Source organism: Sander lucioperca, chromosome 13, assembly GCF_008315115.2.
Source record: "Sander lucioperca isolate FBNREF2018 chromosome 13, SLUC_FBN_1.2, whole genome shotgun sequence".
NCBI lineage: Eukaryota > Metazoa > Chordata > Actinopteri > Perciformes > Percidae > Sander > Sander lucioperca.
Genome location: NC_050185.1, coordinates 30,085,699 through 30,111,756, shown reverse-complemented (window position 1 = coordinate 30,111,756; position 26,058 = coordinate 30,085,699). Strand labels below are relative to the sequence as shown.

At 39.4% G+C, this 26,058-nt stretch overlaps 2 protein-coding genes and 1 long non-coding RNA gene across 7 annotated transcripts in view; 2 read left to right on the top strand and 1 right to left on the bottom strand.

The window, feature by feature from the left end:
• Positions 1–1,338: 1,338 nt before the first annotated feature.
• vps26c (VPS26 endosomal protein sorting factor C) lies at positions 1,339–9,907 on the top strand. 2 transcript variants are annotated; one of them, XM_036008627.1, is made up of 8 exons: positions 1,339–1,616; positions 2,434–2,577; positions 3,356–3,505; positions 4,626–4,706; positions 5,316–5,390; positions 6,910–7,060; positions 7,151–7,303; positions 9,691–9,907. In XM_036008627.1, exons 1-8 carry the CDS (start codon positions 1,560–1,562, stop codon positions 9,771–9,773), a joined length of 894 nt encoding a protein of 297 aa, XP_035864520.1. In that variant the 5' UTR covers positions 1,339–1,559; the 3' UTR covers positions 9,774–9,907. The 2 variants fall into 2 exon arrangements, with proteins under 2 accessions (XP_035864520.1, XP_031163946.1); XM_031308086.2 differs by lacking the exon at positions 9,691–9,907 and adding an exon at positions 8,498–8,714.
• An 87-nt stretch (positions 9,908–9,994) lies between these two features.
• Positions 9,995–26,058, bottom strand: part of ttc3 (tetratricopeptide repeat domain 3) — a 35,777-nt gene continuing 19,713 nt past the window's right edge. For 3 of the 4 annotated variants that reach the window (XM_031308045.2, XM_031308046.2, XM_031308048.2), the window contains exons 24-46: positions 24,371–24,463; positions 24,211–24,275; positions 22,701–22,837; positions 21,950–22,270; positions 20,927–21,202; positions 20,801–20,844; positions 19,977–20,027; positions 19,810–19,901; positions 19,557–19,712; positions 18,847–19,441; positions 18,623–18,691; positions 18,286–18,435; positions 16,238–16,377; positions 16,053–16,121; positions 15,868–15,964; positions 15,022–15,125; positions 14,847–14,931; positions 14,474–14,575; positions 12,329–12,528; positions 11,942–12,056; positions 11,628–11,792; positions 10,959–11,051; positions 9,995–10,255 (exon numbers count right to left, since the gene is read on the bottom strand). In XM_031308045.2, coding sequence (XP_031163905.1) covers positions 10,145–10,255; positions 10,959–11,051; positions 11,628–11,792; positions 11,942–12,056; positions 12,329–12,528; positions 14,474–14,575; positions 14,847–14,931; positions 15,022–15,125; positions 15,868–15,964; positions 16,053–16,121; positions 16,238–16,377; positions 18,286–18,435; positions 18,623–18,691; positions 18,847–19,441; positions 19,557–19,712; positions 19,810–19,901; positions 19,977–20,027; positions 20,801–20,844; positions 20,927–21,202; positions 21,950–22,270; positions 22,701–22,837; positions 24,211–24,275; positions 24,371–24,463 — 3,330 coding nt within the window. In that variant the 3' untranslated portion in view covers positions 9,995–10,144. The remainder of the gene's footprint in view (positions 10,256–10,958; positions 11,052–11,627; positions 11,793–11,941; positions 12,057–12,328; positions 12,529–14,473; positions 14,576–14,846; positions 14,932–15,021; positions 15,126–15,867; positions 15,965–16,052; positions 16,122–16,237; positions 16,378–18,285; positions 18,436–18,622; positions 18,692–18,846; positions 19,442–19,556; positions 19,713–19,809; positions 19,902–19,976; positions 20,028–20,800; positions 20,845–20,926; positions 21,203–21,949; positions 22,271–22,700; positions 22,838–24,210; positions 24,276–24,370; positions 24,464–26,058) is intronic. The other variant, XM_031308049.2, reaches the window with a different exon arrangement.
• LOC118496553 lies at positions 14,620–14,978 on the top strand. Its single transcript, XR_004899136.1, has 2 exons — positions 14,620–14,684; positions 14,733–14,978. It is a non-coding gene; the product is annotated as an uncharacterized LOC118496553 (long non-coding RNA).

Genomic DNA, 26,058 nt, shown 5'->3' with positions numbered 1-26,058 from the left:
TAATCTAAATTATTTTTCGTTTCAACTGCAGCAGGAGTATTTTTACGTGTTATTTTGGCAGATTACGTGCACATTTTAAAGGGTTGGTTACGGTGGCCTTGAAGTGCAAATCACAACAGCAATAAGAAAAACGCAACAACAAATCATAAAACACAACGGCAAATAGGAAAACACAACAGCAAAAATGAAAACATGACAGCAAATAGGAAAACAAAACGGACAGACAGTGCGTCTGTCCAATCATGAGGGTCCGTCCTCTGCTAGATAGGCCCTACCTTTTCCGGTAGAAGTTGTGTTTTGTGATTTGTTGAAGTGTTTTCATTTTTGCTGTCGTGTTTTCATATTTGCTGTCGTGTTTTCATTTTTGCCGTTGTGTTTTATGATTTGTTGTTGCGTTTTTGTAATTGCTGTTGTGATTTGCACTTCAGGGCCACCGAAGTTGGTTCACCCATATACAAAAAAAACAAACATGTTTTCTTGCTTACCTCGATTGGTATGTAGCCATGCAGATTGTTTTGGTTATGACTGTATTGGTTTTGAAACATTCACTTTTACCTGTGGTGCTCACCGCCTTGAAAATTACATTTGAAAACCATTGTTAACAGGTTTCATTGGGAATATTTCTGTATTATAAAGTAGTTCCACTGGAAACTATTCACAATGACATATGTGTATTATTCACAGTAAAATAGGACACTGTTTCCCTGGTGCAGGGCAGCTACATTTTTTAAACGTTTAAATGTCATCAAGGTTTTTTTGTCAAGTTGGTGTCACTGCCCGATGTGAGTCGAGTGCAGATGTGAGTCGCGCATGCTCAGATTTAAACTGTTTACGGCATAACGTGTCATACTGAAATTTGTGAAATCTATAAAATAATAAACGTTTCTCTTTACATACAATAACAGAAGATGGTAATCATTTCAAAAACGTTGTAGCTATCTATGACTCATTTACTCACTTAGCTCAAAATGCCATTCAAGTGACAGCCTTTGTTGTGTTTGATTGCTAACTTTTAGCTAGCAGTCATTTCAAAAACGTTTTGGCTATCTATGACTGTTTGATTGCTAACGTTAGCTCAAAACGCCATTCAAGTGACAGCCTTTATTGTGTTTGATTGCTAACTTGTAGCCAGCAGCAGCAGTCATTTCAAAAACGTTTTAGCTATCTATGATTGTTTGATTGCTAACGTTAGCTCATAGACTGTGCGTTAGCTGAAAAAGCCGTTAGCATCTTGTAGGCTACTTGTCGCAAAGTGACGCATGCGCGACTCACATCTGCACTCGACTCACATCGGGCAGTGACAGTTGGAATTGTGGAAATGACATTTTTACTTTGAAGGACTCCGTCCAGGAAGTATTTTTGGCTGAGATGACGCATTTATTTTTGAAAGATTTGGACCGGAAGTCGTATTGTTGGTTGTTGCTGCCGAGCGGAACACAAACCAGAGGAGGGTAAAAGAGGATGTAAACATAAGACGATGTTTGTATGTTTGTATTAACAAAAGGAGGCTGGCTGGGACCATTTATTTTAAATGTCTGTCTGATGTGCGATTGTCAGAGATGAGCGTCACTTTGGATATAAGACTGAAAAGAGCGAACAAAGTTTACCATGAAGGGGTGAGTAACGTTAACCACAGTTAGCTTAACGTTAGCTAGCTAACAAGCTGCTTCTATGTGCTGTTTATTTAATAATGTTACTCTCATAGTGTTTAGCGTAACTGTTAGTAAAAGAGTGTATTTTTTTTAAGATAATAGTAAACTAGGTAAGTTAGCTAGGAGTCGTCTTCCTCTTTGCACATGACCATCAGCTGATTAGCGGGTTGTTGCTACTGAATCTGTCAGCCGTCAACTCTGATAGGTTGATCAATTTAACGAAGTACATTTACTCAATTCTGAGGTACTTGTACTTTACTTAAGTATTAAAATGTTATGCTACTTTATACTTCTACTTAACTACGGCTTACGTGCAGTTTAGTGTCACAAATTATTTTCCAGGGTCTTATTTGAGACAGGTTAGGGTTAGGGTTAGGGGTATGGTATGGTAGGGTAGGGTTAAGGTTAGGGGTATGGTATGGTAGGGTAGGGTTAGGGGTAGGGGTAGGGTAGGGTAGGGTAGGGGTAGGGTTAGGGTACCACAGGTGGTTTAGCAGGTTCATAATTAATTAAAGACATTGTATGGGGAATTTGGGACACTAAACTGCACGTATACCCTTAACTACAGTTTGAAAGCAAATATTGTACTTTTTACTTCACTACATTTAGATGACAAGTTACTTGTCATTATGACATTAAAGCGATGAACACAGAAATGGGCCATTCCAATTTCAGCATAATAAGTACTTCTACTTTTGTTATTTAAAGTCTATTGTGATGCAAATACTTCTTGTATTTTTACTGGAGTAAGATTTTGAATGCGGTGCTGTTTTGTGTGCAGGAAGTGCTGGCCGGTGTCATCCTGCTGGTGTGTAAGGAGGCGATGCAGCACCATGGCATCTCTCTGAGCATGGAGGGGCTGGTGAACCTGCAGCTCAGCTCCAAGAGCGTCGGCGTCTTCGAGGCTTTCTACAACTCTGTCAAGGTTTGCATTTCAGGGAGCCTATTGTAACATCTGGCCAGAGACTGCAGATGGAAACTTGCCTTTTGGCTAAATTTGGCATATTTACTGACATATTTAGTAATATGCACTGTCCCTGTCAAATAAAATAAAGATAAAGGTGAACTAAAGTCAGTCAGAGGATCTGCAGTCTAAATGGATGATTTCCGTCCTAATAATTACATCAAAGCCTCACTGATCCACACAGATACATTAGATTAATCAGCATACAAACAGAATAGCAAAGCAAATAATCTCTGGTTGTAGCTTCTTAAATGTGAGGGTTTTCTATTTTGTCTTCAGTTTTATATAAGTGTAAACTGAATATTTTGGGGTTTTGGTCAAACAAAACAAGACATCTGAAGACATCGCCTTGGGCTCTGGGAAGAGGTGATGGACCTTATATTAATAATTGGAAAAAGTATCATATTAATGGCTAATGAAAAATAAATCCTAGTTACAGCCCTTTTTATGCCACTTTATACTTCTACTCCACTACAAGTGAAAATGTTGTACATTTTCTCCACTACATTTGTGTGTTGAGTAAAGCCCTATGTGCACGGGACGAGTATCAGCTGGGGACCTCTGGTAATTTGTAATAATTGTGGAGGTCGTCTGTGATCTTAATCCCGTGCGAATCTGCCATGTCAGTAATTTCATCAAGTAAAAATTCCTTGATATTTGTTATTTAAAATATCTGCACACAGCAGTCAATAAACTGTTGCTAATATTAATCAGACCTCCCTGCCTGCCATGTTTGCAGCCCATCCAGCTGATCAGCAGTAACATCGAGGTGGCCAAGGCAGGAAAGATCCCAGGAGGCAAGACTGAAATCCCCTTTGAGTTCCCTCTGAACACGAAAGGCAACAAAGTGCTGTACGAAACCTACCACGGCGTCTTCGTCAACATTCAGGTGAGTGGGGGGGCCACAGAGGTTGAATCGGCTGTCACAAGAGCTCACTAAGAAATTCCTGTTTATGAGCATGTTTAGTCCAGAAAAAGAAAGGACAAAAAAGACATTCCGTACTGTAATAATACAGGACAGTGGTCTCTATGTTCCAGTCTTTTTACTCACTTTTATATAAACGGAGTAGGACACAAATTCAACACACGTCTAGTTTAACTCCTTTTCGCCTTCTGATATATCGGGGGAAACTTTCCACTCATACAGATCAGTAACCTGACGCTCCAGATGGTCTGTTACACAGAACCATTTGAGAAGCTGTCATTGGAAACTGTTTGGAAAAGGGCAGGCACTTTCAAAAAAATACCTGGCAGGTGATTGGATAAAGCATCTGTCTATCACTTCCGCCATTGTTGTTTTGAACCAACAGTCGCAGCCGTCACACACGTGTTATCATGGATCCCACGTAACTTCTAGGCAAGTCCCGCCCTACAAAGCAGCTCGATTGGTTGGAGTTAGGCATGTTAAGGTTAGGATAGCTGATTGGTCAGGGGATAGGACCTGAACAAATCAGGTTACGTTACCTTGCGTAAGCATGGACGCCTGGCCAGTAGTAGTGTGTGAATGCTATTGAAGGGCGGGTCTTGCCTAAAAGTTGCGTGGGTTCCATAATAATAACGCGTCACACACACCTTAACCACACCTGTAGCTGCCAGTAGCTCCTCACCGGACACTGATTGGTTTGATGAGCTGCTGTTCAGACACAAACGCGTTACTTGAAGCCTGAAAGAAAGATGGATTTTCGTGTGATATGAGATCCCGCGAGAATCCAACTGCAATGCAAGATAATCGGATCAGCGATCACTGAAGGCTTGTATCATGTGGACGCGCCGACAGTGTTGTTGTCATTAATTAGACTTCCTCATGGGGGCGACAGAAACTACGCACTATAGCTTTAAAGAGAATGAATAGACATGTAAAAAAAGAAGCTGCGCAGCATTTGAATGTTGATTGATTCCAATTTCAACGTCATAAAAGAAGGTTGAACTATTCGTCACAGCCCTTGTTCAAATAGTTGTGGTACATTTCAACTTCCGGTCAGTAAATGGTCCCGTTGTCTTCTTCTCAGTACACCCTCCGCTGTGACATGAAGCGCTCTCTGCTGGCCAAAGACCTGAGCAGGAACTGTGAGTTCATCGTGCACTGTCAGGTGAGTGAGACGCATTTCATTTAGATAAACTACTGCGGTGATGTGAATAAGACACTCTGAAGCTGTAAGACAAGTTTGTGTTGTTTGAACCGACATGATTTTAGGATTATATACCTGTAATCAAGGTTTAAACCATTGTACTATTTACATTACCATCACAAACTGTGTTTGGATCAGTGGTGGAATTTACTCAAGTACTTGTACGTGTATCTTTTCAATTTTATCTCAGGTCTCTTATGTTAATTACTTAAGCTTTTTTGTATTTCTGTCCTTTTTTTGTTGTCGTTTCTCTCTCTTGCTTTTGAGATGTTAGCAGGGTTGAACTTCTGTCCTAATGATTAGATCAAAACCTCACTGATCCTTACAGATGAATTAGATTAATCAGCATTACAGACAGAAGAGCAAAGCAAAGAATCTCTGGTTGCAGCTTCTAAAATGTGATGGTTTTTTATTTTTTCTGAATATTTTTGGGTTTTGGTCAGACAAGACATTTGAAGAAGTCACCTTGGGCTCTGGGAACACGTCATTGACTTAATATTAATGGAGAAAATAACTCGGATGAGATGTTAGCTGTGTATAAACTCTGTGTAATTTTTGTTTGATTTTCAGCCCCAGAAAGCTAAAGTTGTCCCCACTCCGGTTAAGTTCACCATCACTCCAGATACGCTGCAGAACACCCGTGAGGTGAGAAAAGAAAAGTTCATTTTATTGCCTCATTTTGTGGAATAATTCACCCAAAACAATATCAATTGTAGGAAGTACTCGCCTCCCTAGACTCCGAGTGTCTTGTATCCATTCATGATTTCATGGAAATCCAAATCCAACTATTTTCGACAAACCATTTAGGGTTTTCCCTGGGTTTTGTCATGTCAAGTCATGTCATGCGCTCGTTTGCATATTAGTGACGTCATCGCACAATTATTTTCATAAAGCTTAGTGGTTGTCGGTTGCAGCGAGGGAGAGATCACTGAAGCAATACTTGGAGGAGCAGCTTGTCACTTAAAATGAGAATAGCTGGTCCCCCTTAAAGGTCGTTACTAAATCTTGGAGGTGCACAGCTCGACGCTCAGACCAGAAGACATCGCATCGCCCCGACCGCGCTGTCCGCAAGAAGCATGAAACACGTTTTAGCCATGTAATGGCTGGGAAAACCCTGACCATCGCTAAACAAAGCATTTTCGGATTTCACGTGCACAGCAAATTCTATCACGGGAACACTTTGGGCCCTATTTTAATGATCTAAGTGCACGGCGTTAAGCGCCCTGCACAGGTGCGTTTAGAGCGTGTACAAATCCACTTTTGCTAGTTTAACGGCAGAAAAAAGGGTCCATGCTCCGGCTGCATGGTTCAGAAGGGTTGTACTTAGTGTCTTCATTAATCAGAGGTGTGTTTTGGGCGTAACATGCAATAAACCAATCAGACTGTCATCTCCCTTTCCCTTTAAAAGCTATTATGATGGAGGATTTGCTAAGCAGGAAGGAGAGATTTTCAGGAGAAGAATAATACTTAATACTAATTTACATTGTAATATTAAAATTTTTAATCTTCTGCATGTTTGTGTGCTGCTGCACGTCCCTGTGTGTGTAACAAGCATAGTGTGCTCGCGCTGTGCACGAGCCTAGGCGTATTTTACTAATTTGCTGTTAAAATAACAATGAAATGCTGCGCTATTGACTTTAGACCAGGTTTTTGTTGGTCAATGGTGTGGTCACTTCCCGCTGCCTTAAGATAGCAATATGCCAAGAATGCACCTGAACACACCTCCCTGTAAGACCAGCACGCCCATGGGCACACAGATGGGCGCAGGTGCATTTGCTGTTTAAACAATGTGGGCGCTGGACGGGAAATTGTCAACTGCGTCGGTCTTAAACTAGCAAAGACACCTGTGTCAGGCTTTGTGCTGCGCCGGGCGCAAGATAGGGCCCTCTATGTTATGCTGTACAGGAATTTTTCTGATTTTTTTTTAGATGTTTTATAACCTTTTCTGCTGTCTTTTGTTCGGACTCCGTCGAAGTCTGTTTGCACTGATATGCTTTCATTTTACGGGTGCTCCGCTCTGCTCAACGCCATTCAATAGAAAACTTTTTTCTGGGATCATAGAGCGAGTCAAGGGAGATAAGTATTATATCTATATTTGTATTGTTTTGGGGTTAACTATTCTTTAAATCTTTACTGAGACTATGAACTTGCTTGCCGTCTTCAGAGGAGTTTACTGCCAAAGTTTCTGGTCCGAGGCCATTTAGACGCCACCAACTGTGTGATCAGCCAGCCGCTGACCGGAGAGGTGGTGGTGGAGAACTCTGACGTCCCCATCAAGAGTATTGAACTGCAGCTCGTGCGAGTAGAGACCTGCGGTGAGTTCATGCTGTGAGACGATTGGATTTCTGTCCTAACGGCAGAGCTGCTGTTTTTTTTTTTCTTTTCTAAGAGTCCACTGTGTTCAGGTTGTGCTGAGGGTTACGCCAGAGATGCCACGGAGATCCAGAACATCCAGATAGCTGAAGGCGATGTCTGCCACGGCCTCCCTATTCCCATCTACATGGTGTTCCCCAGGCTGTTCACCTGCCCCACACTGGAGACCACCAACTTCAAAGTCGGTAAGTGAAGCCTCCCAGTCTGCTTTAAGTGCCTAAGTCCACCGGTTCCACTGGTAAATCTTAAAAAACGGGCCATAAACGGTGGTGGAGAAAGTACTTCTATCTTTTACTTAAGTAAAAGTACTAATACCACAGTGTAGACATACTGTTACATGTAAAAGTCCTGCATTCAAAGTCTTACTTGAAGTACGAAAGTATAAGCATCAAAACGTACTTAAAGTACCAAGTGGAAGTACCCATTATGCGGAACGGCCCATTTCAGAATAATAGGCGTGTAGTGGGATTCTGTGTAGTTTGTGGAATCCTGTTAGATTTGACGTCATCCAAAAAGGACAACCGTTAGCACGCTCACTGATCCACCGACTGACTGAATGCTGCTTTTTATGACATACTATACTATGCCTTTTTTCTATATACCATACTGACTTTTTTCGACATACTGTACTATGACTTTTTTCGACATACTATACTGACTTTATTTTTTTGACTTTTTTCTATATACTATACTATGAATTTTTCTTACTTTTTTCTATACACTATACTGACTTTTTTCGACATACTGTACTGACTTTATTTTTTTTGACTTTTTTCTATACACTATACTGACTTTTTTCGACATACTATACTATGACTTTATTTTTGGACTTTTTTTGACATACTATACTATGACTTTTTTCTACATACTACAATTTTTTAAGACTTTTTTCTACATACTATAACCTTTTTTACTTTTTCAACATGCTGTATTATGACTTCTTTCGACATACTATACTATGACTTTTTTGTACTTTTTTTGACATACTATACTATGACTAAAATTTTTTTAACATACTATACTATGACTTTTTACTTTTTTTAACATACTATACTATGTTGTTTTTTTTTTACGTTTTTTTTACTTTTTGCCACATACTATGCTGACATTTTTGTGAATTTAACATACTATACTGACTTTGTTATGACTTTTTATGACATATTATAATTTGCCCCTAAAGCCAATGGTGGAAAAGTCAGTTTTTGTCATTATAGGACAGAGCCAGGCTAGCTTAACTTCATATTTGACAGATATGAGAGTGGTATGTTTCCCAAAATGTATGAATTCCACCTTAAATAAATTACTAATATTTCAGATTCAGATATTTGATTCAAACACTACTGTTCTCATGACGTTTAAATGTTTATGTCCTTTTTTAGAGTTTGAAGTCAACGTTGTCCTCGTGCTTCATGATGATCACCTCATCACGGAGAACTTCCCTCTGAAGCTGTGCAGAATCTGAAACCCTGAGGTCACATCAGCACTGGATGCTCCCAACAACACAAGGACTTTCTGTATAATGCAACAGTTCCTCTAATAATGCTTGTTTTCTGACTTTATAAATAAACCTGATTTTCTGTCAATAATATACATGAATGTGACCAGAAGTGTTTGAAATTTTGTGAAAGTTGTATTTCAGTTCAATAAATGACAAAAGTAAATTGTTGGAAATATTTATTTTTGCAGACCATGATAATCAGTGTTATTATGCAAAGTTTTTAAAACAACTCTACATATCAAACTTTAATATACTAGTTGTGCCTAAAAGTGCTCCTGTTCACACAGTTAAAGAAAACAATCACGACTCAAAGTAAAAGAGCAGAAATTCTATTAATTTTCAATCGTGACAAACTTCAGGCAAGTTTTTTTTCGACATACTATACTATGACTTTTTTTTAAACTTTTTTCAATATACTATACTATGACTTTTTTGTACTTTTTTCGACATACTATAACATTTTTTCCTTTTTCGACATGCTATACTATGACTTTTTTGTACTTTTCGACATACAATACGACTTTATTTTTTGTACTTTTTTCGACATACGACTATTTTTTTGACATACTATGACTTTTTCTAATTTTTTTCAACATACTATACTATGACTTTTTTGCACTTTTTTCGACATACAATACTATGACTTTTTTTCCGACATACTATAGTATGACTTTAAATTTTTTTACTTTTTTTTGACATACTATAGTATGACTTTTTTAACATACTATACTATGACTTTTTTACTTTAACATACTATACTGTTTTACTTTTTGCCACATACTATGCTGCCATTTTTGTGAATTTAACATACTATACTGACTTTGTTATGACTTTTTTTTAAACTTTTTATGACATACTATAATTTGCCCCTGAAGCCAATGGTGGAAAAGTCAGTTTTTGTCATTATAGGACAGAGCCAGGCTAGCTTAACTTCATATTTGACAGATATGAGAGTGGTATGTTTCCCAAAATGTATGAATTCCACCTTAAATAAATTACTAATATTTCAGATTCAGATATTTGATTCAAACACTACTATTCTCATGACGTTTAAATGTTTATGTCCTTTTTTAGAGTTTGAAGTCAACGTTGTCCTCGTGCTTCATGATGATCACCTCATCACGGAGAACTTCCCTCTGAAGCTGTGCAGAATCTGAAACCCTGAAGTCACATCAGCACTGGATGCTCCCAACAACACAAGGACTTTCTGTATAATGCAACAGTTCCTCTAATAATGCTTGTTATCTGACTTTATAAATAAACCTGATTTTCTGTCAATAATATACGTGAATATGACCCAAAGCGTTAGAAATTATACAGAAATAAGAGCAGAAATTCTTATAATTTCCAAATGTAACAAACATCAGGCAGAGACGAGTTCAAAACAAGACGTTTTGTTTATTCAAAGGATAGAAATTGAATGTCTTAACATTTCAACGATACAAAAATCTAAGTGTTTGAGTATAATGAAATAAGTGATTAAAAAAAAAGAAGATAAAAGCATACAAGAAGGAAAAGGGTTAAGACATCATGGAGCTTGGCGTCTTCTGGCGGACAGCGCGGGGAAATCATCATGCAGCAATGCGTGCTCTCTGCAGGTGGGACAGGTGCTCTGCTCCTTCAGCCACGACCGTATACACTGAACACAAACACAGCAAGGCCGCACATCAACACCAGCAGCAGAAACTGAGAACAGCAGCCATTGGCTAAAGACTTAACAGTTTGTTATACCTCAAGGATGAACAAAAGTACATTTTTAAGACCACAGAGTTCAATTTAGTACTTTTTCTGGGTCATACCTGTCAAAATGACTAAAAACCAGCGGGGACACTAAGGCCTACAATTATTTAGTAAGTACATTCATTTGTTGACATTTGTCCCACATTTTTTATCAGCTGTAAAGAACAAAACGTCTTTGTAATATAAATCAAACAATTAATGTGACCCTGGAACCACATTTAGTTTTTGCTATAATTTACATTTTAAGATGACTTAACGTTTTAATACTTCTTTTTGAGGGAAATTCATTAAATGCTTACATTTTACTCTGCGTCTGTTATATGATAAATTAACTAAATTTATACCAATGCTTTTTAAATATTTCTTTAACATATAAAACCTTTTGAATGACCTTTGATTCTGTGCTGAGAAAACGAGATTTGTTTTTAAATCCCTGGACTCAAGTGAAGAAAGATTCATCAGCAGGACTTGTGTGTGAGATTTATCTCACAACTTACCAAAATACCCTTTTGTTGTGGCATTTCATTTTAACTTATAAAACACATTTTACGCCTCACAGCTTAAGTTACATGAAGCAGCACCAAGAGAGTATCTTCGCTCACCTCGTCATGGAAGCTGTGTCTGCACACGAGCACACAGATGTCATCTGGACTCATGTCCTCGTGACAGATGATGCAAGGATCCTCGACATTCAGCTGCAATCAGAGACACACACACACACACTTGTTTCACTATCTTTGTGGGGACTTTTCATTGACATAATGCATTCCCTAGCCCCTTACCCTAACCATCACAACTAACCTTAACCCTTACCATAACTTAATTCTAACCCTAAAACCCCACAAGGCTGTGCAGACCCCACAAGTATACTGTATTCCCCGGTTTTTGGACCACACACACACACACACACACACACACACACACACACACACACGAGATGTGTTACTGCAGGGATTCTGCTGGTCCTAAGGAAACTGGTAAATTGTAATGTGAAATGGGAATGCGTTTCTCTATTTTTGATGTGTTATAAATGAAATGATTTGTCAATTGAGTGAGAAAACAGTTCCAACCCTAATCCAAGGTCATGCTTTTAACTTGCCCTGGGCTCTGTGACACAGCAAACAGCCTACAGAAGACCAAACGGCAGGATAATAAACACTGATAGCAAAGTTAACATTTTTCTTTCTTCTACATCAAACATCTGTGTTGCTTCAGGTCAAACCCTTGTGCTAAAGTCAGTGCAGTTCATACCAATAGATTTTTGGACTTACTGCGTTGGAGTGTGTGGCTCTCTGGGGGGGTCCAAGTGGCTGCCAGACCTGCGCCACATAAGGCGGGGTGACATACTTGGCTGAACTCTCGAGTCTCATGTTTGATTTGGCAGCATTGGCTGAACTCTCACGTCTCATGTTCGATTTGGCAGCATTAAGCTTCTCCTGAGAGTAAAGAAAGAGAAACATCCATGTGATGCGTTTTCAGATGAAAAATGACTGGGCCAGGTCTTCTCAGGTCGCCGTAACAGAGACCTGAACGGGGAGCCTCTGACCCCGACCAGGTCCATACGTTTAGACCTTTAAAAACCTACCTGATGGTCCAGGATCAGCTGGGTCACTCCGCCCACCATATCCTGTAATGCCATGCTGTTCAGACTGCCTCCGCTGGATGAACGCAACTCCTGAACATACCTCATCAAGTCGGACCTGAACACAAACGCACAATAAATTCATTTTAATGCCTACAAGTTGACATTTTCAGTCTAAATTATCACAGTTGTCGTGTTTCCACCTTTTGCTTGTGAAAAATGTTTCCAAAATCACCTCAGTTTCAGTATTTTATAATGGGACATCAAAATTATGTAATAAAAAAAAATGCATGATGTGGAATAAAATGAACAAAAAAGCAATTTCTCTTTTAGTAGAAAGTCTAGCCAGTCTGAAGTGTGTATAACTTGGTATCAGTGGTCCAGCGTTACCTCGTTTTCTCAGGAAAAATGGTGGTCAGGCGCTCTATGGCTTTGTCGAACACAGTGCTGTGTGGAGACTCCAGCGGCCTGGTCGGAGGTTTGTGCTGAGGCAGAGAGGCCGGAGCTTCAGCTGCAGACGGGTGGATGATCGGTGAAGCTCTGCGGGAGGCTGAAGGTGGAGGAGCAAACTCTTTGGCTGCCACAGACGGCTGCAACATCAACACAGGAGGGAGAGTTTACATTTAATTAGTCCTTTCTATTATAAATTATTGATTTTGCAACTGTATAGTTTCTGATAGACATATTCTACTATTAGAGATAAAGTAATTATGTGCCCGTTTGGTAGTTATAGTAGTAGTACCTTTTTTGACATACTATGACTTTTTTCTTTACTATATATACTTACTATGTTATGATTCTTTTCGACATAACATTTTTCAAAATACTATGACTTTACTTTTTGGACATACTATTACTTTTATTTTGTTATTTTTTTGACTTCGTATGACTTTTGACACACTAAACTGTTATTTTAAAAAAAAATATCTCAACATACTATAACATGACTTTTTGACTTTTTCCTCAACATGACTTACTTTTTTCTTAAGGTGTCTGTTTATTTCCTCCCAACAACACAACGGCTTTCTGTAAAATGCAACAGTTCCTCTATTAATGCTTATTATCGGACTTTATAATTTGATTTTATAATGTATATGATTTTCTGTCAATAATATATAGGGCTGCAGCTATCGATTATTTTAGTGATCGAGTATTCTACCGATTAATCGGATAAGAAATAATTTTGTTTTATTGAAGAGCAATAATAAACAATAGTTTGGTTACATTTTCGGAAAAAGCTACATTTATGTTGCCTACATTGCTTACAATATCATCTCTCAAAAAACTAAACATATGAAGTGCATTTAAGTGCTATATTACATTGTACAATGTTTAAAGAAAACATTTTCTGAAATGACATCAACTTCACACTAAGGCACACATTAAACAAATAAACATGACCTTAAGTTGTGCAACTTAACTTTCAGAACTACAAGTTTCATCCTGAGACTGATCTGTATATAGGCCTATATGTAGATATATGTAAATATTAATTATAATTGCATTGTAATCAAATATATAAATTAAAATAGATTGAGCTCTGTTACACTTATGCTAGTAGATCGTTGATCAGCTGTTTCTCCGTGAAGAGAGAGAGTGGTGCGCAACAACCAGCTGTTTCTCCGAAGCGATGGTCAACAAGTCGGCTCTTTAGATCAAATCGTGGTCACTGCTACGTATTTTCTTGTCTTTGTTTTTGCTAGTTGTTGTGTTTGGTGTAGTTTCATCGTCCATACAACTGTGATTTACTTTTGTCGGGTCCGCTTCGTGGAATGGATGAGAAATGTTTTCTGTTGAGATGCTGAAGCACTGACGTCGTGCTATTATTGTGGTAAGCTAGTTCGGTTTTTCAGTAGACACACTGTCCAGAGTTCTCGTTTTAATTACGTTTGAACTGATTCCAAACTTTGGACACTTTCTGTCGTTTTCTCCAGCCTGTCTCTTCTCTTAGCCCCTCACTATTTACGCTCTGGCATGTGTTGCCAGCAGACTGAGCAGCGTCTGGTGTGCGACAATAATAATGATCCGTGTGGAAACACCGTCCGTCAGCAGTACAACGTTGGTAACATTGATTTAACGAAGCTTCGAGGCAAATCATTTTGCATCGAGGATTTTTTGTAATCAAATTATTCGAGGAATCGTTTCAGCCCTAATAATATACATGAATATGACCCAAAGTGTTAGAAATTATTAATTTGTAAAACTTGTATTTCAGTACAATAAATGACATTTTTGTAAGTAAATACCATAGCGGGAGTAGTAACTGAAGTAGCAGTAGTAGTTGTGGCAGTAGATGGGAATTGTTTTATTTTATAACTTATTAAACTTTGAATCTTTTTATCCACTGAATAGAACACTTGTACAAAAAGTCCAAAATAATGTCTTCAAATTGCTTATTTTGTATAACCTCTAATGAAAAAAGTATTTTAAGTTTATTTACAATGATATAGAACGGAGAAAAGCAGCACATCCTCGAGAGGGGTAATAAACCGTAACGTGTTGTACTGGTTACACTGGTCTGGTGAAATGTCTTACTGGTGCAGCTGGAGGCTCTGACTGGTTGTGGACGTTGACTGGAGACAACTCGCTGACTCTTCTACCATTCTTCACTTGATCCAGCTGCTCCTGGTACTGTGCCTGTGGAGCATATCAAGTCTTATTAAACATCTGGACAAGCGTGCACACGCACACTCATGATGTAGGTTGTAAAGTGACGCTGATGAAGCCTGTTGTTGCTACACTTGTGGTTTTTAACTAAGATGTAGTGGAGCAGAATTATAAAGCCGCAGAAAAGGAAAATGCTCAAGTACAAGTACGTCAAAATTATACTCAAGTACAATATGACATTATCAGAAGTCTCAGTGTGTGATGATCTACTTGTGTTGCTGTATGAGATGGATTCATGTACCTCAGCAGCGGCGATTTTCTTTTCAACTTCTTGGACATTAACTCTCCAGCCATTTCTAGTTATTTCCAGCTCTGGAGATGGGTATCTGGAAAAGATAAACGTACGTCACACAATAAATAAATCTAATACAAACTGGTCTATTCTGATTGAAAGCTGGGATTTCACTCTTTTTAACCTGTGTGCTGCTTCGTCCAGTTTGGTCAGCAGAGCTTTGCCAGTGGCCAGCTCTCTGTAGAGGCCGTACAAACCCTGATCCCGACTGCTCTCCACTACAGACACCTGGAGAAGCAAAAACAATGAGGGTTAAGACATTTACTGAACTTGAAAGGCAGTAATAGTTCCAACAACCTGTAAAGAGTAAGCTGTGTTTTTCACTGTGACTGGAAGCTTGACATGTTGTGTTCACTCCTATAGTAATGGCAGTTAGGGCTATGGTTGGGTACCGAAACCCGGTCTCTGGCATCTCTGTGGTCAAACTAGCTGCTGCTAAAGTTGAAGTGCACACATATTCTGACCTTTATGGTAAAGGATACAGGTGTGACTACGTCCGCTTTTCAAAATAAGATGAACTGGATTATATTCACAGTATAAAGTATAAAACACTGATGCATTTCAGTTAAGGACTTTATTGATGACTTCATGATTTTATAATCCCTGCATTTTCGTTGCAAAAAAATTTTACTTCACACAAGAGCAGCCATTTTCCCCTGTTGCCATGGGAACATTATGAAGTGACGTAATTACGCAACGTGAACATCATCGAAAAGCTGCAAACCCCGCGATGAAGCCATGATGAAACCGCAGTTTTTGAAAGTTCCCGCAATTTCATCGCATAAAACTGCATAAATATCCCGCATATTCCATCGCATTTTTTAAGAAAACGTGCCGCATAATCAAGGATTTTTGCCTGCAACAATCTTTCTGTAACTGTAAAGGGTCAGGGCTTCACACAAGAACAAGAAGAAAAAGAACTAACTCTAAATGAAAGGTCTCTGATTGGTGTTACGGATTAAAGCCCTACCTGAGCTGTGTGAGATCTCCTGGTCGCCGAGGTAAACGAGACCTTGCAGCGCTTGATCTCATCCTCCAGACTCATCTTCTCAGCTGCTGACTGATTGCTGAAAGGAAACAATTAGAAAAGAAGTGAACAACAAAGTCTGGGAGGCTTTCAATTCATGCTTCATTATCAACTCTTTGTTCACTTACCCCAGCTCAAGGAAATCACTCAACTTTGCGTCAAAGCTGGTTTTCTTCTCTCGGATGCTTCGGGTAAGACTGTGCATGTAAAAAGACAAAACAGAATAATTTGTTTAATGTGACTAGCTAAGATTATAAACCATCAGGAGTAAATGTACTTAGTTACTTTCCACCCTCATCGGCCTCAGTCTCACCTGCCGTGTTGCTCCACCAGCTCTTCTATCTCCAACTTCAGGGACTTCAGTCCTTCCTGGTTGGCTTTCTTCTCCTTCTGGTCCTTCTTCACCTCCTCTTCCAGCTTCTGCTGGAACAGTGTCAGCTCCTTATTGGTCACCTGGACAACAGAAAACAATCAATAACAAACACTATCAGATTCAGCTCATCACTTTTTTCAAACACTTTTCAAAAGCGTAGAATCAGCAGTTTCTCTTCTTTTCTTCAATAATAACTATGTTAACAGAGATACAAACGGTTTCATTCAGACACCAAATGTATTATTTACATTTTAAGTAGGCCTGCAGCGACGCGTCGATGACGTCGACGTCAAAATTACGTCGACGTCGTATTTTTGCGTCGACGCTTCGCCACACACACATGTGGGAGACCAAAACATTGCAGGAAACAGCAACCTCCTCACAGAATTCCCAACAAAGCCCTGCGAAAAGCCCCATGAAAAGAAGAAGTCCTAAAAAAACAGCTCGCCCTTAATCATCGAGGGTATGGGAATACTTAAAATATAGTCCCAAGTACTAACGTTAGCTAAATTAATTTCATGTTTGTGTAGTGTGTTGTGTAGCCTGCGCACTTAGGTGGTGCTAGCTAACTATCTTAGCTCTCCGTGCAGTTTGTTCGTGCTAGTTTAGTAGCTAACGTTAACGTTAGCTAGCTACTGGCGCCTAGGCAGCTGTGGTTAGCTAACGTTAGTTATCATCTAATGTTGGCTTGAATGGTAGCTAGCTTACAGCTGCAGAACACAGCTATCTATAGTAGCTAACGTTAGCTAACGTGAACGTTAGCTACTAACCTAGCACGAACAAACTGCACAGAGAGCTAAGATGCGTTGGTTAGCCTAGCACCACCAAAGTGCACAGCTGCATTAGCATGTAAACCTACAGAATAGCAGTTAAGAGAGTCAGTTTGATTATGCATCAGGTTTTATGTTGGGACTGTTATGTTGTGTTAAACAATCCAAGGAATGTCTGTACTGTGCACTGCACAGTGTTTTTCTTTTTTGCACTACAACTTGATTTTTTTGAACAAGAGAGTTATGTTGGTACTGTAAAAGAGTAAACAGGCTGGCCTTTCATTTTGTATAACAGTAAAATAATTATTTTATTTTGTGTAAAGCAGAAGATTTTTTGCTGTGCAAAATTGTTTAATAAAATATATTATTAAGAATTTTTTGGTATTTATTTGAGATACATTATGGTTTTTATTAATCGAGCAACAGAAAAATAATCGTTATATTAATCGTCCAATTAGTCGTTAGATTAGTCGACTAATCGATAAAATAATCGCCCGATTAATCGTTTAATAATCGTTTACCCCCAGCTCTAATTTTAAGTAGTTTTGGCTCCAAAAGAATAAGAATTAAATGATTCAAACTTCCATATAGGCTACATTTATATTGCTACGTTTTGGTTTTTAAGCAGAGTTTTGAGCCAAAAGCTTAAAACTTTATATTTATTTGTACTTCTGTCTAGGGATGTCCCGATCAGGTTTTTTTGCCCTCGAGTCCGAGTCATTTGATTTTGAGTATCTACCGATACCGAGTCCCGATGCAATACTTCTATAATAATTTAACTTTATAATACCTCCAGACCGCAGACATACTCGCGCTTTCCGCTTCAAGCTGCTTCCGTGTTCTACTTTGCCGGCATTTAACCAATAGCGTCTCTGCAACAAAGTGATGTCATGCCGCACGCGTTGCTGTTTCTGTGTGGAGTCAAAAGGGTCTAACTCTGTGCCACTGCATAACTATAGATGTGTTAAAAAATAATGAGAATATATATACATATATATCCGAGTCCTGATCGGGAGGTAACGTCCGATTCCGATCGAGTCTGAAACCACGTGATCGGGCCCGATTTCCGATCACGTGATCGGATCTGGACATCCCTACTTCTGTCTACTACTTCTACTCTGTGTGTCTGTCTTTGTGCTGCTGCTCCCCCTCTGGGGGTCAATAAAGGCTTATCTTATGAAGACTATTCAGTATAATTATAACTGCTTATGGACCTACTTGTATATTGGCAGTGATATTCTGAACTTCTGCCTCAAGGAGAGCGATGTCTTCTTCATGTCTCAGATTGACTTTGTCACAGCCTTTCTCCATTTTCTTGATCTGCTGCTCCAAATTCTTGTTGCCCTTTTGCTTTTTGTTGAGGTCACCCTGGAATAACAAACCAGGCCAAAAAGGGTCAACAGCAAAACTCAGATAAAGTTAAAAACAACTTAAACACAGAGCCGATAAAACCAGGCCAGCCAATATTTAAATAAATATTAGCCTCAAAACATCCACTATTGGTCTGGCTCTACCTGTCTGGTTACAGGTAATCCATGAAGCTATAGCCACTCACCTGGCAGCTCTCGAAACGCTCATGAATCTCTGTATTCACCGCTACACTCCTCATGGTCTCCTGACACGTCTGAGAGAACAAAACAAAAAAGCATTTTGAACTTAACACCTAATTCAGTACACTGAATTAGGTGTTAAGTTCAAACAAGTTCAAACTAGATGGAAAATGTATTTACATATTCCATCTAGTTTATTTAAAAAGGCGGTGAAATGTTTGGTATTAACCTGTACTGCTGCATGTTTCTTTAAAAAGCTTTCCTCAGTTGTCACTGAAGAGGTTTCCAAAAATCCGTTATTCAACTCACTGGTAAGTAGATCTAGCTCCTCGTAGCCATTAGGTAAAAAGAAAGAGGTTTGCTGTTGACTGTCACCATTAGACCAATGGGAAAATGGATCATTCCTAGTCAGAGTAACTCCGCTAGCTGACTGACCAAGCAGAGGAGACTGGGAGCCAAATACATAAGGACTTGGGAGGATGGGATAGACAGCAGTCTCTGCAGATGAAAAAGCGTCCAGATAGCCCATGAGAGCAGATTCTTGACCCGCTTCAAAATCAGGAGAGGGAGAGTCTGAGTGGATTTCATCCAGGTCATCCAGGCTGGCCCCGTGTCCAGCCTGCTGCAGCGTAACGGCATGCTTCGCCAGGCCGATACACCTCCCCATCTTTATAAAGCGAAGGGACTCCAGGAGGAAGGGCTCGAAGCCGCCCGCTTCCTTCATCTTTAGCTGAGCCACTGAAGGGAAATTCCCTAGTTCCCCAACCAGCAGAGGGTCCTCAGCAACCAGCGGGCCGTGCTCCTCCAAGATCTGAGCAAAGTAGCTGCAGAGAGACATCCAAATATTAAAATCAAAAAGGACAATATGCATGAAGACTACTATATACAGGGGTGGAGTTTAACCAAGTAGATTTACTCTTAATTGCAGCTTGCACTTACTCATACAAACTCTCTTTTGTTGGGTCAGGGTTGTTGTCCAAAATGTTTTTATAGTGACTTCTGTGTCTGGTGCCGTTGTACTGGTTCTCAAATTCGGCCACTTGCTCTCGAAGGTGACTCGGTACACTGAACGGATCACTAGGGTGAAGGAATGATCTGTTGACAGCAAATCTCAACGTTATTATATAAAACAGTTATTGTAGTATGTATACAATAACAATCAGTGTGCCCAATCGGGAGGATGAGAACTTACAAAGAGTCATCTTCAAAAAAGTCTTGGTCCCATTCATCTCTCGGAGTTGCTCTTTTCATCAGGAATTTGAGAGGACAAACTTCAGAGGGACGCTACAAAGACATAAAAAAGACATAAGACATATTCTCTTCACAAGCAACAACTAGACATCACATTTTTTTTCTCACCCTTGGCTCTTTCTGTTTCTTTTTCCGACCTCGACTCTTGATAGGAGAATTCTGAAATTAAAACAAATTCATTGACATCTTACTCAAGTTTCTTTCAGTTTTATTCATGTATTATTACCAAGAAGGATCAGGCACATTCAAAATAAATCACTTCAAAGGAATTATGGGATATAATATATTTTAAATTCCTAGATATTAAATGTTACATTTTTGTTGCGGTGGTCCCAGTAATATTTGTTCATAAAGTGTACTGAATTGTATTGCTGTAATTTAACAACTTCAACAATATAATAATGCAATTTTTTACATTTTGTTGTTGTATATCAGGGTTATTGTAGTTAACGAAAAATAAGACTAAAACTAACAATGAAAATAATTTTGTTTATTTAAATAAAAGCGACAGATTTCAAAAACACAAACACTAAATAAAAACTACAATGAACAACATTCAAAAACCAAAATGAAATAGCATTGCGGGTTAAATCAGCTTTGTTTTCTCCCTTCATATGCACTGTGGTTGCTGTTAACACTTTGTCCTGTTCTGTTTGACTTCTTGATGACACAGTAACTAGTCCAAAAGGTGGCAACAATGCAACATAGCAGATGTTGGCTTGTTACCAGTCTTTATGCTAAGCCACACTAACTGGCGGTCTCCGTACAGACCTGACACTGGCATCGATTGTCCCATCTAACTCTCGGAAAGAAGGAAAACTAAGTGCATTTCCCAAAAATGTAGACCTAGTCCTTTAAGGTTTAGTTTATGAGGCAACTAACTTAATTCCAGAGTTAAAGAACAAAATGTTATTAAGTTTCTAAAGACTTACATTTTGATTTTCATCAGACTTTTTTAAGACCGAACAATGTCCATCTGAAAATAAAAGAATTAGAGTGATGAGCAACAAATGAAGATGCCTTCAAATCAAATGTTAAGTCAAGTTAAATATACATACCCATCATATCAAAATACTCATCCAGTATAGGGTGGCAGGAGAGATACCCGTCCCTATGCTCCTCCAGAGTCCAGATAAAGAGTCTCATGTCACGTGGGGGGGCCTGTTTTAGGTATTCAGTCACAGTCAAGCCAATGCTTGAAAAAAGCTCCGGCCTAGTACCGAGCTTCTCTATAATCACGTCCTGCAATGGGCCAAAGTTGAGCAGAAAAGCCAGATCCAGCTGCTCCAAGTGTCCTGCGTAGCGCTCAATGAAGGATTTGGCCGCATTCAGACCTGCAGAAAGTAGTTGGTCACACTTCACAAAATGGCACTGATGTTTTTTACACAACTTCTTTGTGCAAACATACACTACCACTGAAAAGTTTGGAATCTCCTGCCACAACATTTTGATTGGGTCCAGTCTGAGAGAACTACTCTATATGTTTGAATGGTCTTTGATGCTTTCAGGTTGCAGAAAGTCCTTTTTACAAATATATGTTCTTTTGTTTTATACAGAACAAAACACTGTACAATGGTTCAACCAGACTGACAACTGAAAGGACAGGAAGAGACAAAGATCCCTCTGAGCAACAGTTGAATAAGAAGAGAAGAAATCAGCAGTCATAGGTAAAAGAAACGGGAAGCTTAGTATCAAAATGTGTGCAGATTTAAATGGGAACAGCTTCCTGTTTCAGTGTCAAGTGCACAATAAATGCAGCCTATAACAAGCTGGAGTAAACAGGCAACATGTTGCTTTAGCAAAGCTCTTCTTCAAACTTCACAATAGAAATAGGTGTCTAAGTTATACGTTTTTTATCTGTTAAAGTAGTTATTGAAGGAAAGAAAAAAAACATCAACAGCTGGTTCCAAACTTTTCAATGTGTGCGTCACTACCCAGGTAAACATTCAAGTGTACTTTTGGTAAAATAACTCTTCATCCATTTAACTTCCATGTTTCGTGTCACACATCGTTTAAGTTGTACAAATTTGAACTTGAACTCTAGAGGACTCACATATTTAAGAGTACTGATAAATGCTGACCTGCATTGTTGAGCTGGCACGCCCAGTTGTTGAGTTTAGGATTTATATCCTGACAGGTACTGAGTAGTTGAATAAGTACACGAGCCCAAACCCGGTTCTTCCTCTCCAGTAGCAGCTCAACGGCCTGACCTAGATTCTCCAGCGGCTCCAGCTGCCAGTTCAATATCCTCGCAGCTACTTGGTTCCCCCTCGACGAGTCCAGCTCCAGCCAGGGTTTCAGACTGCTGGTCAGGGCCGACACGTGGAGGCCCTTCTCCTCTCTGAGCAGCTCCATGTTCTGGCTGATCTGCAGAAGAACTCTATCCCTGTACAGCAACCAGGCTGACAACACAGTGAAAACGAAAAGGTGACTGATCATTTGTTTTGCTAATACAAAGTAAACCTGCGGCTCTAATAAGCTAACCGCTGCCTGACAGTGTCCAAATCTGGTTAGTAAGTTAAGATGTAGTGGTCAGGCTCTATCGTGGACATCAGAAAAACTGGTAGTAAGGGCCAAGTTATGTTTATCAGTTCAAAAAAATCTTACAAAACTCTTCCAACAATCAAAGTTAAGAACAAAGGCTAGCCACCAAATCTCTGGATCGTGCAATATGGAGTAATGTGAAATATCATCACAATCTATTGTGAATATAAAAATGTATTAAATCAAATCCCCTGATGAAAAATTACAGACTTAACAAGACTGGAGTCCACAATTAGAAGAAGTTCAGTCACAGAAAAATTTCAGACATGAGGATATTTGAAGCAGTACCTTTCTGTTGACTCTCGGTTGCGGAGTCTTCTTTCTGCTGCAGAATCTCATCATTGATCGCCTGCTTTTCTTGAAATGACTGCTTATGCTGCTTTCTCTTGAGTCTGTGCTCTTCCTTTGATTTTAACTTCTTCAGACTGAAAATAAATCATAATAGACAAAAGGTAGTTATTTTGAAACCAAGTACTTGTCTATTAGTATATTACCCTTTAAAGTGAGTCTCCAAGAACTGAACCAAATTTACACATCACTGTCTGTGAATTAAATTCTAGCAGCACCTCATTTGAATGTCAAACCCGTTTTTACAGAATTGTAACACTGATAACAATAATACTTCAATCAGAATCAATAGATGTCTTGCCAAATAAGTAGGGCTGCAGCTATCGATTATTTTAGTAATCGAGTATTCTACCGATTATTCCACCGATTAATCGAGTAATCGGATAAGAAATACTTAGTAAACAGCAATAGTAAATATTTATTATTGCTGTGTACTAAAAAAAAGGAAACCTGTCTTTTGTATATATACATTTTTTATTGCCAAATTCCAAGTACATTTCTGGTGGCCCAAATGTTAATATTTTTCACCCCCTTCCCCTTCTTGCCTCTGGCTCTTTGCACTGGATATGCAAAAGAGCGGTTTACTAACCAGAGGGTAAATGTGACGGTACAAAGCTTACAGCAGGTCCATTCAACTACACTGTTCTGGGGGACACATTTTCCGAAGGCTAAAACACAGTGAGGAGAAAGAATAAAGAATGCAGACATCACCGGCATGATGACGTCATTCACGTGCATATTAAGTGGCCATGCTGGGGGGAGGAGCCGGTTTGTCTCCGGCAGCAGCTAAGTTTCCAAAGACTAGTAGCAAACTAATAAACAGACTACAAACCGACAGCTTTCGTTTTAGCTTGTTGGTAAAACATGGCTATTTGCAGAGTAGCATGCTGTAGGCTGGTTGTGTAAAACAGCGCGGTGGACGAGAGCAGCAGACGTTTATTACCTTGTGTCGGGTTCGCTCCGTGGAATGGATGAGTAGACTGGATGTTTTCTACAAAGATGATGTAGTAGCATGTTGCAGCTTTAAATGATCTCAAACTTTCTGTCATTTTCTCTCGCCTGTCTCTTCTCTTAGACCCTCGCTATTTTCGTCTTCGTTCACTTGTAATCTGGGCCATCAGTCTTGTGCATAGACAGAATATAAACGTCTTGTGTCCACAGAAGCGCCAACCTGTTGTGCGTGTAATTATCCTCCATGCGGAAACACAGTGAGCCGTACAACCTTAATTACACTGATTTAACGAAGCTCTGAGGCAAAGAATTTTGCTTCGAGGATTTTTTGTAATCGAATTATTCGAGTTATTCGAGGAATCGTTTCAGCCCTACAAATAAGCAACCTGTTTTTCTTTCAGTGTTATTTCTAACAGTACCAATCAGGATGACTTGCTGTGATGGCCCACTAACCCCTGAAGCTACACTCAGTCACCAGCATGAACTGTACTTAACTCACCTTGTACATTTCTGATTCACTTTGGGCTTCTTTGGATTCTGTGGTTTTGGAATGGCAGCTTCAAACTGAGGAGAGAAAGGACTTAGGTCAACCACTGATCCTGTGATTCATGAGCAGTGACCCTAAAAAGCTTCACTTCACCTGCAGTGAATCATCTTACCTTACACTTCACCAGCCCCGTCGGACCAAAGATCTTGATACAACAGATTTGGCCGACACAGTCTGGAGTCAAACACGGCTCTTGCAGGAAATCCTGCAACACAATAACAATAAATTAGACTGGAAGCAGCAGGGGCAAACTACGGCGACGTATTAGGGCAGTTGTAGGTAAAGAAAAAGATTTACGGAGCCAGGGGAGGGGGTTAATATTCCAAGAAATAAATTCAGGTTGTCCAAGATTAAAGGAAAAAAGAAAAAAATACTTTTATTATTTTCTGAGATTATAAAAGGCATACATCTGCTCCATAACAGAAAGCATGGCAGAGGAACCTTCATTGAAGGTGGAGATGGCCATACTTGCTGCTGCCTGATAGGTTGGATATTTCAGCATTCAGGGTTTCAAATGCATTTCATATCTTGTATGTAGTGCACTACACAAGAAGGTTAATTTGAGGACAACCTTCACACACACACAGGACATTGGAGCCTGGAATGTGTGAATCTATTAGAAGCATAGGCCATAAAAGGAGTAGTTTGAAAGTAACTGTTCCACTGAAATAGATAGACTGGAACGTGTGAAGCCCCAAAAAGTATAAAAGGAGGAGTTATTCTGATTGTTCGTCGAGAAACCTTGGCATATACATTTGGTGCATGTCAACTGTTCTCCCTTTCATGAAAGTTTGTTTGTTGTGTGAATAAAGCTGCATTAGTCTGAACTCATTGTACTCCGCATTTGTTAAAGTCTTCATCTCATTTCCAGATATTGCCCCATATCATTGCCTCAAGCTTACTTTTCCCCTCAAAGACTGTTTTCGGACACCACACCCACACACACCCAACCACCCACCCACACCCACACATGGTTGTTTAACGCAGATATACGGGCCAGGTTGGTAGCACACTGCCATGAGTCCATGACGCTAATGTCCGATTACTCCACATTGTCATTGTGATATTTTGAGATTACATTCTGAATCTGCAACGTTCTGTCAGGTAAATCAGTAAGTCAGTAGTAGGGTATACAGGGAAGTTGCATATAAAGTGGTTTGGGGTCCTTCTGTAAGTAATTTTGGGGTACAATTCGGTTTTGATGAATTCTACAAGAGGCAGTACCACAGGCCAAGCAATCGGCCCATTCCAAACAGGGACATTTTCAATGGGCACTGCACTAGTAATTCATAATGCCACAAATGTTACAGAGAGAGAGAGAGACAGAGGCTAGATGTAAGACAAGAGATGGGACGTTTCCCCATTACTGCTAAACATACAGAAACAAGCGGTAACATTTTGGACACATCTAAATGTGTGACAAAAAGACACATTCCATTTCGAAGCACTAAAAATACAAGTGCCAAATCCTAAAAACAGTCCCCTCAGTCAGCTAATGTTGAAGCTAACTAACCAGGCTCCCATCAGCACTGGTTCATAACACTACAAAACAAATGATGAATCATTCAAAAGATCAATATTTAGAACATTGGAGAAAGCAAACAAAGTAGACTAAATTGTTATTTGACAAGAGTATCTGCACACTGTCAGAGATATGAAGAAGAGACGGATCCTGACTAAATACAGGCTCAGTGACCACCAACTGGGTCAGTGAAAAAGTATGTTCACTAAGAGATTTACACCTTGGAAAAATAGCAAAAAAAAATAAAACTTCCAAATGTTAACACCAGAAAAGAAGCT